Genomic DNA, 10,256 nt, shown 5'->3' on the forward strand with positions numbered 1-10,256 from the left:
CGCGCCGCGCCCGCGGGGCTCTGACGGGCCGTTTCGCAGCGGTAGCGCCAGGCAGAGAGGGCAGGGAACACGAAGGACGCCGGGCGCACACTCTCCGCGCACGGCGGAAGGCGGCYGGAGGCGCCGCGGCGGACCCCGCACCCCCAGCGGACAGGTGAGAGCCCGGGGACAGTCACCGTGGGCGCAGGCCGAGCCCGTGAGGCGGGGAGCGCGGCGGCCGTGAAGGGATCCCCCGCCCTCGCGCTCAGCCGCGCCTCCTCGGGAGCGGGCGTGGGCTTGTCGCGACTGCGCGTCTCCTTGTCGGCTGTGGCGTGTCGCGACTGTGCCAGTTTGTCACTGTCGGTTCTCAGCGATCGGCTTCCAGCGCTGGAGAAGGACGTCCCGGTGGTCACTGCTCAGTTCTGGAAGATTTGAAGGCGTTCACAACTGTTYGCGCTCTGCACTTGTAACATCTTGTGGATGGCACTGGCTTTGAGGTCAGCTGGGACTTTTCAGAAATTACTGATTTAGATCATGGTTTTGGCATCTGAGCTCTTGTGGAAGTTTCCATTGTAATCRGCAGCATGAGAAACTGTTTTTTTGCAGCTGAAATACCTCAGAGTGGCATAAAGTCATGTTCAGGAAGTCTGATTTGTGCACACAGGGGACTGGGAATGAATGACACTTTAAGCATATATTCATGCAAAAAGGGTACAATTACAACAAAGATTATTCTTTAAACAACACTAAGTTTGCAGAATGCAAGGACTACAAAGTTAGGCAATGTCAGAAGTAGTTTGCCTAGAAAACACTTGTTTTCCATGTACAGCTGTGTAATGTACAGTGTATATTTAGGTACACATGCCTTACTGTCTGCATTAAACACCTGACTCAGTGCGCAGGACGAACCTGCTTGGGGATGAATTGAGGCTTTAAAAAGAGGCTGTTGTCTGCTGGCCTCATACGTAATATCTTACAGGCAGCAGAAGATACTCTAGTGACTGCAGCATAGGATTTCAGGAAGACAAAAAGCATAGCTATGTGCTTTAAAGCAATTATGTAACATCCTTGAAAATCCACCCATGTTCATGGTCATTTAAAATTAAAAGCGGCCACAAAACAGATTTTATTGGTATTCAGGTTGAAACCCCATGTTCTAATTTATGTAAACAGACAGAGCGGTCTGAACTGTAACTCGCATGTAGAAAGTTAAAATGCTTGAATAAATTGTTTGTTAGACACTTAAACAGGTTRGAGCCCTAAGGGTGTCAAGTTAGGTATCCTCATTCTTGTTTCTCCATGTCATTCATCTGTATCTAAAAAAGGGGGACAATGGTAATCCCATTCTGAACACTAATGCTTTGAAGAACTTAGATCCTCATAGTGAAAAGCACCATAAAGAGTGTGAGCAAAAATAGTAATTTCCATCTCTAGAGAGTATTCCAAGAACAACCAGTTAATAAAGCTTACACAACAAATCCAGCTGATAGAATAATGTTGAAGTCCGCTCACTAAAACAAACTAATCTCTTTTGCGCACTGCAAGAGAGGATGTTGAGAGAAGACGACGAGGTGAGGTCATGATCATTTGACTCAAGTGAAGATACAGGCAGTATGAGGACAATGGGCTGCAGGAGGAATGTTGATTTTTTTTTTTTTTAACTCAAGGAAAGCTTCCTTCTCCAGATAGAATTCTTGAAGTCTTTCTCCTGTCCAGTACAATCCTTTTGTTCTCCCATACAATCTGGCAAATAGAAACTTCTTCAGGATTTAGGTGAAAGTCTGTTCAGTCCTACTTCTATAAACTTTTAAATCAGGCCTCAGCAACTGGGCTCGGAGTGCCTGAGATGGCATACGAGTAGATCTTGAATCAGTGGTCTAGGAGCTGAGTTCAATGAGTGCTGCTGTATTTTGGAAGCAGTCTGTGAATCTTTGCCTCTCAGAAAGGCAGCATTTCCCACTGAACATGTCCCGATGTACCATTTTTGGAAAGGTTCCTACCCTGCTCTAATTGATACATATTAGCATTTGTAAAATTTAGAAAAAAAATTGAAGGAAGACAGTATTTTACATTGATGTTATTATATACAGTTGTGCACTCTGCAAATTCCTCAGAATATATTTCTTTTATTCTTGTCTGTTTTTTGCCCAGCATTGATGCACTTCAGAAATAGATAAAGAAACTAGTGGGAGAAGAACATGTTTTTAAATCAGTATCAAATTCAGCCCAGGTCTTGAGACTGAAAACTCTTTCTGCAGACTGTTTTTGAAGTGAAATGAGCTGGTTTTCCCCTTTGAGAAAAGTTGATCTCATGTAACACATCTCAATTCCTGTAACTGGTGCAAAACAGGAAAGTGGAGAAGTAAACACAGGGTCAGGCTAAAGAGTCAATCTCTAGCTCATAAAGGTGCTACCAACTAATTGGAGTTGAGGAATGCTAGCAGAATGAGTAATGGAGACTTGTGCCACGGCAACTTGTCTTGTAGATGATGGTTGTTCCTGAATAACCTGCAAGCAGGGAGTCTATTCATACTTTTGTCAAAAGCATAAAATGATATTTTCTAGTTTGGTTTAAAGTCAGCTCTTTAAAGTGAGAACCTGAAATTTGATGTTTCTCTAATCATCTAAGCTTGGTATAAGCCCTGTTGTAGGCTACTTAAGAAAGTAAACTAAGCTTTAGCCAAACTTGTGTCAGAAGTGTTGTTGTTAGTGTATTACAAGTCTAGAAGGAGGAGAATTCTAGGTTTCACCTAGGAAGAGGTGCACTGATACACCATTCACTGTTTACAAACACTGATATAATTTAGCCTTTAAAAGCAAGAAGTTACAAGTTACTTATTGCAGTGATGATTCACCTWGCCATAAAACAGAACAGATTGAATTATAAATTACTTCTTATAATGATTCACTGAACAGAGCTGGTGAGGAAGTTCAGAATCAGTGTGATGTGTTGGGAACTCATRGAGATCTGAAAGAAAAACATTGCGAACATCTGCACTACAGGATTCTATTTAAATGGCTACTTGTTAATAATGCAGTTTAATAAGCTTTTTCTCTGGTGAGCAACTGACAACTCATTCTTGGGTTCCTACTGTAATTACCCTGTCTTTTCTTTCTTTAGACTGTCAGTCCATTACCTTTAAATATTCAGCATTCATGTACAGAGCACCAGACTGCAATGCTTTCTAGTGTGTCTAATATTTTACTGGGATGCACTGCAGTAAGTCAGACTTTGGAATAGAATTCAGTTCATAAGCAAGTACCTCCATGCTGCATTTGAGCAGCTCTTTAAAAGAAAACAATAACAACATTTTTTAGTCCTACGGCATTTCTGCACTAGATTGCTGGGACTCAGATTTTCAGATAGGCAGTGAGCCAAAAGTGAAAAAACTAGAATTGGTGACAATTCCTGCTCTAAGTCCCTCTGAAATTAGAGCTTTKGGGTTCATTTTACACACTGTCACATCAGTTATTTCTAGACATTGTATTTTTTATTATACAAGAGGTAGAATCTGATTAAAGATCCAACATGTTGCTTTTTACAATGTTGAAATATTACTGCCTACAGTCAGACTGCACTTGTAAAAGTTACTTGTCTGATACCTTCTAGTCAAAGGAATACCCTGTAAAACAGTGTGCACACTATCACAGATACTACTACTTAATGTTCTATTGCAGGTCCATAGAACATTCCTGCTAAGTGACATATTTCTTYCAAAGATAAATCTACTTGTGAGATCCTTGTGAAGAACTAGGTGTTAGCAATTTGCAGTCATGTATTTTTTTCAGAGTTCTCAAGTGCTAAGTAATGATCACAATCCATACGAGATGGCTATCAACCTCACTTTATATAGCTGGCAAGAGTCACTGCCATTTAGCGGTAGTCACCATTGTGGAATCCTTGGCAAAGCGGTCGGAAAAGATGATAGTCATGGACTGGGTTTGTTCTACTTCCACATCTTTGTTCCAGTAGTTTCATTGTTTACTATCATTTCTTATAAGTACACAGGCACTAAACAATAGCATGTAAAGTACTTTAGTGCCAGTCTGAAGTAGTACCATTTTTTTGGCCTTACATTGATTCTGTGCTCTGAATTTTGCTGCTTTCTTGTAGTTCTGAGGACTTATGTCATCATGACCTCGTGTGAAGAAGCTGATACTGAAGAAACAGTAACATGTCTCCACATGACTTTTTACCATCCTTGCCAAGATGACAARAGGATGTTTCGTTGCCTGAATTTCTATAAGCGAGAACAGCTCCGGGCAGATGAGATGGCTGTGTTCGGCCGCGATCCTAATATCTGCCAATATAACTTAATGGATTCTCGTGTTTCTCGGATTCAGTTTTCTTTGCAGTTTTACAGAAAACTGAACAGCTCAGAATTTTGTTTTGAGATAAAGAACATGAGCAAGAAAACAAAGCTGACTGTGGGCCACACYGAACTGGGTTACTTGAACAAAACTGACTTGCCATGGAAGTGCATCATTTGTTTTGGGGACTACCAGATCTTAACAGAGATACAAGAAGGAGAGTCTATGGATTATTTTGAAACTTACTTACATTTGGCTCAAATGCCACTCTTACAAGAAAAATGCCTGCCATCACTGCAACCCATACCTGAGACTGGCACTTTCCCTTCTTTGTTTCTTTCCCAAGACAAAAGCCCAACAGAGACTGATGAAAATGAGTCATACTAGTCAGGAAAAGGAGGCTGGATCAGATTTTAAACATTTGAAACCTGCATGACTTCTGGATCTGAAATCATGTAGTCCTTACTGCTGTTATGTCARTCCTCTTAGCCTTTGTGCTCAGGATGAGTGCACCAGAATTTCATTGCTTCAACAGAAGCAGGCTCCTGCCCCTGTCCTTTCTTGGGCATGTGTGCTGTCTGATAACCACTGTTTGCCACATCAGCATGTGGGAGACCCCAGTTTACACGGACACTTAAGTCCACAGAAGCAGATTCAATTCAAGAACCAGGCCTACATGCTCCAACTGAGCATGCCAAATGGTGTTTTAGCCCCAACATTGAGTAGCTGAGTAGGGATGTGGTATCTTGTTACATTTGTTATATTTTGTGCTATGCTTTTGACACTAAGTTCTGATCACTATTTTTAAATCTAGATCGTAACTTTCCAGGTTTTACAGCTTAGAAACACTTTGTCAGCATCATCCTTTTTACTTACCGCTTGCATTAACTTTGCAGAATTTTCTTCTATTTTTTCAATGGATTAAAAATATTTTTGCAATTTAACTGCTTTTTTTTGTTAATGTAAATAACCATACAATGTCAGTGTTCGTCTTATGTGTATATCTAGCTGAACTTTTTAGTAAAAGCATTTAGTTACTCAGTAAGGATTTGTCTTCCTCTACAAATGTAACTGGGAAGTACTTATGTAAGTAAAATAACTCCTAGGACAATTCAGATAAAAAATTTTTACTGGCAATATCATGGGCTTTCTAAAAGCGGCACTGCTCCAAGATAAGAGTTAACTGAAACACTTTCAGCAAGTGTAAGCAAGTGTAAGCACCTTGCTTACAATTTTGTTTCCAGTTAACATTTTTGGTTAAATACCCAGTAGTACTCAAAAATTGTTTCAGTTATGTATGTCTGTGAGTGCCTAACATTTCACTAGAGCTTCCCTCCAATTTGGCAAGTTATTTTATGTTGTTTCAAAGACATACAGGAAAGAATAAGAACATACCTGTGAGTTACCCATCTTATCATCAAGTATTAGATCTGCTCAATAGCTTAATTATCCTAAACATGCAGTAGATCACTCTCCTTCCCTGTACACTAACTACTTCCATCTGCACAAATACACAGCATTGAGGAGGTGACAGAATTTTACATCAACCATGCATCTCTAACGATCTAAAACCTACCTGTCAGGGGAATCCTGAGATAGAGTTTACATTTTAGGTGCCCCAAACATTTTATCCTCCTAAATATTAGGAATGCATTTCAACAATAATCTTTACAAGTGCAAGAAAGCCRGAAGTATAACTGAAAGGAAAATTACATAGCATTATCTGAGATTAAGGTGAGCAACTACAAGAGAAAGCAAGTCACTAGAGAGACAATGAGAACTAAACATCGGCTTATATAGGATTTTGTTATTCTGTTGGTCGCACCCTTACCAAAAATGCCTTGTTTCCCAAATTTTCTACTCTTTGAGACAGCCTGGTTGGCTTTTAAACGCTTTTGACCTGAGTCTTTCTGCTCTTTAATTAGACAGAGATGCAAGTAATGACAAATACAAGCTCTGTCTAGAAAAAGAAAGCAAGATGAAAGCACAATCTTACACAAGCTCATACATGTATCATCATCTATCTGCAATCAACCCCTCATAAAATGTGTAGTGTCCAAGAGAGGAGGGAATGTTTGTTTTGCACTGTTCCTATTARTGCTATTAAGTTATTAGCGATGACATGCAAGTTCCTGTTTTGTAATGCTTTGGCTTTCAAAAACAGATTGCTAAAACTACCACTAAGTAGTAGTAGTAGTAAGCAATTTCTATTCACTGGCCCTGTCCCACACAAAATTAGTCTATGCCACTAGTCATATAAATTGCTTCCATATTTGGTGCTGTTATCTGCAGAAAAAAATGACATCAAGCTCGAGTTTTCAAGTGTGTTATAAAACCAAGTCTCTAAAAACAGTAGTTGCTTACCCGAGAAAACCTTCGTCGGCTCTGCAGAGTACACAGTGCTGCATCTTGTTGTACATTCTGCATTCACTCTGTCTAGAGGGACTCTGGACATCAACAGAACTGCGGTGGAACATTGAATAGACACATCTCCACGAACTGGGGAAAAATATTTATCTTGGGAATAGAAAAAAAAACAAAACCCAATGTTTTCCAAACCCTAATCATTTCTAAAACTATATGTAGCTGGGTGAGACTCAACCATAAAATACATACAAAAAAATGATTAATCTCTTAGGAGAATCCTATCACTCTGTTGACTTAAATAGCAGATATATTAGTTTGACTCAAAGAGGAAAACAGTAACAGTATCAACTGACTTGGAAAGTGTTTAATTTAGAAGCTTACTCCTAGAAGATGTCCTGGCTAAAGAAGTCACTGAAGAGCATGCACTGAAGAGCATGGCAATACACTAAGGAGAAATGCAGTGTAAAGAGAAAATCCAGTTACTTTTGCCTGTGAAAATACAAGAGGTAAATACATTAAAATGCAGGTAAGGGCACATTACACAGATGTGTAACTGTTAGCTTATTAGCCATCTTTGTGCTGTCTCCTAAGCATTTGGCTACCATTTCACTGGGAGCAGCTGATGGCCATGAGTGCACAGCCAGACATGCAGGTTGAGGTATAAACCTGAAGAAAGTTGCACTGCATAGAATTTTAGATAAATGAGAAGCTGGCACTGGTGGTATGAAAATTTTCGCAGAATCACAGAATGGTTGAGGTTGGAAGGGACTCTGGAGATCATGTAGTCCAACACTTCTGCTCAAGCAGGGTCACCTAGAGCATGTTGCACAGGATCACGTCCAGGTGGGTTTTGAATATCTCCAGAGAAGGAGACTTCACAACCTCTCTGGGCAACCTGTGCCAGTGTTTGCTCAAACCTTCCCCCCCCCCCCCCCCCCCCCCCCCCCCCCCCCCCCCCCCCCCCCCCCCCCCCCCCCGCAGCCTGTCCAGGTCTCTCTGAATGGCAGCACAGCCTTCTAGTGGATCAGCCACTCCTCCCAGTTTGGTATTGTCAGCAAACTTGTTGAGGAGGCACTCTGTCCCTTCATCCAGGTCACTGATGAATAAGTTGAACAGTTATTTTGAAGCAGTTCATCCAGGAGTCATTTTGATACATAGGACAAAACTAAATTGCTCCTAAGGGTTCCACTGTCTGCTTGCAGCTTTTAAAATTGTGAGTACTTGCTGTTTGGGAAGTCAGGGATCATATAACTACAGGACAGCATCAGACGCATTACTATGTACCAATTTTGTAGCACTTACTTTCCTATAGCTTGGTTGTCTCATGAGCTATGCTGCCTTCCTCACTTTGTCACTGCTAAAAGCACTCTGAGCCTGACTTAAAAGCTTGCTGAAAACATTCCCACAGATTTCAAAGGCTTTAGACTAGGCATCTAATGGAAGTTGTGAAAATTTAAACAGTTGGCTTTAAGGTCCTCTCGTGTATGTCTTGAGGTGCCTTCACTGAGTTATTCTTAATTTATATCATCGAAAACAGCCTTGAGTCTAGTACTTACGTAACTGCAAAAATTGGAGGCATTGGCATCAAAAAAAAAAATACACATTCTTGCTTGATTTAGCCTATTCATACAGGTGCCTTGAGCTACACTCAAAAACCAGCACAGTCTCTCACAGCATTGATGATCATAAAAAAATAATAAAAAGACTTACTTTATTATGATTCCTTCCAAAGTCCTAAGAATGCTATCATTTTCTGCAAAACAAATATAAAAAAACCACTACAGTTGAGAAATTGTAGTCACCAGTTCTATAACATGTCAGTCCAGAAAACACTGGAAGGAAAACACACACCTGAAGATTACCTCTAACAGTCATTAATTGCTAATGATTGCCTGCTAACATAAGAAAATATCAGTGACTCATTCTTAGTAAATCTGGGCAATCTTCATGAAATTTCAAGACGTTAAAGATACTGTTACATAGAGCTGTTCTTAAATGTATTTTAATATCTAGAACTAATATCATTTATATCAAAGCAACTCCAAAACCAGGCAGCCATGATGAGAACGACTTTGATGGAACAGAATGAAAATATTCTTTTCATCACGAAGTACTTTTCTATCACAATATCTATTATAGAAGAGAATATTGGCACACTGTTTCTATGAACTTTCAAACTTTGTCATTAAATGTAGGGAAATGATTTCAAATTTACAAGTTTTGAAATTTACTCAACAGTTCATAGAAACAGGTCTTACCCCACAGAAAGGGAAGCAGGGAGAAATCAAGTTTACAAAGATTTTAATTCAACGTAGGCAGCCTCATGTTATACTTTATTATTTTTAGGTGGTTATTTTTAGTATTGTTCCAAGTTTAGACACATAGGAAATACAAGAAAATTAGGCACCTGGGAATACGATGCCAAGCCAGGAAAGTTAATAGGAAGCTATGTAAGGTTGTCAGTTGAAATCACTTGAAAGTGCAATGCAACTGAAACCTTCTGTTTTCCAGAATTTAGCTTAGCTCCTGAAGGTACACATTTTGTATCTACCAGATGATCAGTGTGAATTCTCTTCTCTACCTTCTTGATCTTTTTCCTGGAGACTGCCATTAGTCATGTACTACAGACTTAATTCTAAGAAATATTACATGCAATAGGTAACACTTTTTATAATTTTTCACTTGGGTCAGGCTACCTAGTATTTACAATTAYGGAACATTAAAACACAACACTGAAACATCAATTTTGCACTTAAGTAACTCTTAATAGGCTGCCTTAATAATTGTGTCGAATGATTTTCTTTTCAACGATGGTACAGCCTCAATGATGATGAACTTTTGCTCAAAGCTTCTTAGCGTAGAAAAAAAATTTAGCATAGAAGCCTTCTATATGTATAAGCAGCACATGAATAATTCAATAAACTCTTTCCACAGAAGTAAAATAATTTCCTGTAAAAGCCACTATCTCCTACACACAGGTACAATCAGGTACRTCCACTAAAATGGTACACTAGCTAATGCAGTCAGGAGGACCGGAAGCTGCTTCATAACACAAAGGGCAGATAAACCTACTCTTGTAATGAGAGTACAGCTTCTTGTTTTTGGCAAGAGCAGGGTTCTGTACTCAAAGTTCCTTAAGTCCTCTATTACTGCATCTTGTTGGAGCTTCCTTGCCAAAGCAACACCTCTCAAGTTCAGTAATGATACAGCTAATCATTTATTAAAAGTTTCCTTAGCAATTCTCATGCACAGGTAATTCTGGATTACATTTTTAATAATTCATCTTCATATGCAGCTTTCACTGTATATGAAATGAGAGTCCCAAGAGAGATAAAATGCCAAAATTTAAGATTGACATGAGAGAAGATATTAAAACCCAAAACACTACTGACACTTAGTCATCCTCCTAACAGCAATTRCAAGCTGTAATAGTGCCTTAGCTAGGAACTCCCCAAAATACTGTCCCTGCTGACAAAGCTGAAATACTGTACCTAGTTTTTCCAAGCTAAGTGGAATTTACTTTTGCAAAAGGCAAATTAAAGCTATAAAATTAAAGCCTTTCTCAAATGAAAGGGGTATCTCTTTTTAGAACAGCTGAA

The 10,256-nt window shown here is 39.5% G+C and overlaps 2 protein-coding genes across 3 annotated transcripts in view; one reads left to right on the forward strand and one right to left on the reverse strand.

The window, feature by feature from the left end:
• Nucleotides 1–413, reverse strand: part of ALPK1 (alpha kinase 1) — a 51,428-nt gene extending 51,015 nt beyond the window's left edge. For both annotated transcript variants that reach the window (XM_085309195.1, XM_085309204.1), the window contains exon 1: nt 177–413. The gene's annotated coding sequence lies outside the window, so the exon portion shown is untranslated. The remainder of the gene's footprint in view (nt 1–176) is intronic.
• TIFA (TRAF interacting protein with forkhead associated domain) lies at nt 30–5,199 on the forward strand. Its single transcript, XM_085309225.1, has 2 exons — nt 30–154; nt 4,094–5,199. Exon 2 carries the CDS (start codon nt 4,114–4,116, stop codon nt 4,675–4,677), a length of 564 nt encoding a protein of 187 aa, XP_085165351.1. The 5' UTR covers nt 30–154; nt 4,094–4,113; the 3' UTR covers nt 4,678–5,199.
• Nucleotides 5,200–10,256: the final 5,057 nt, after the last annotated feature.

Source organism: Rhea americana, unplaced genomic scaffold, assembly GCF_003343005.1.
Source record: "Rhea americana isolate MKP2758 unplaced genomic scaffold, rheAme1 scaffold_106, whole genome shotgun sequence".
Lineage (NCBI taxonomy): Eukaryota > Metazoa > Chordata > Aves > Rheiformes > Rheidae > Rhea > Rhea americana.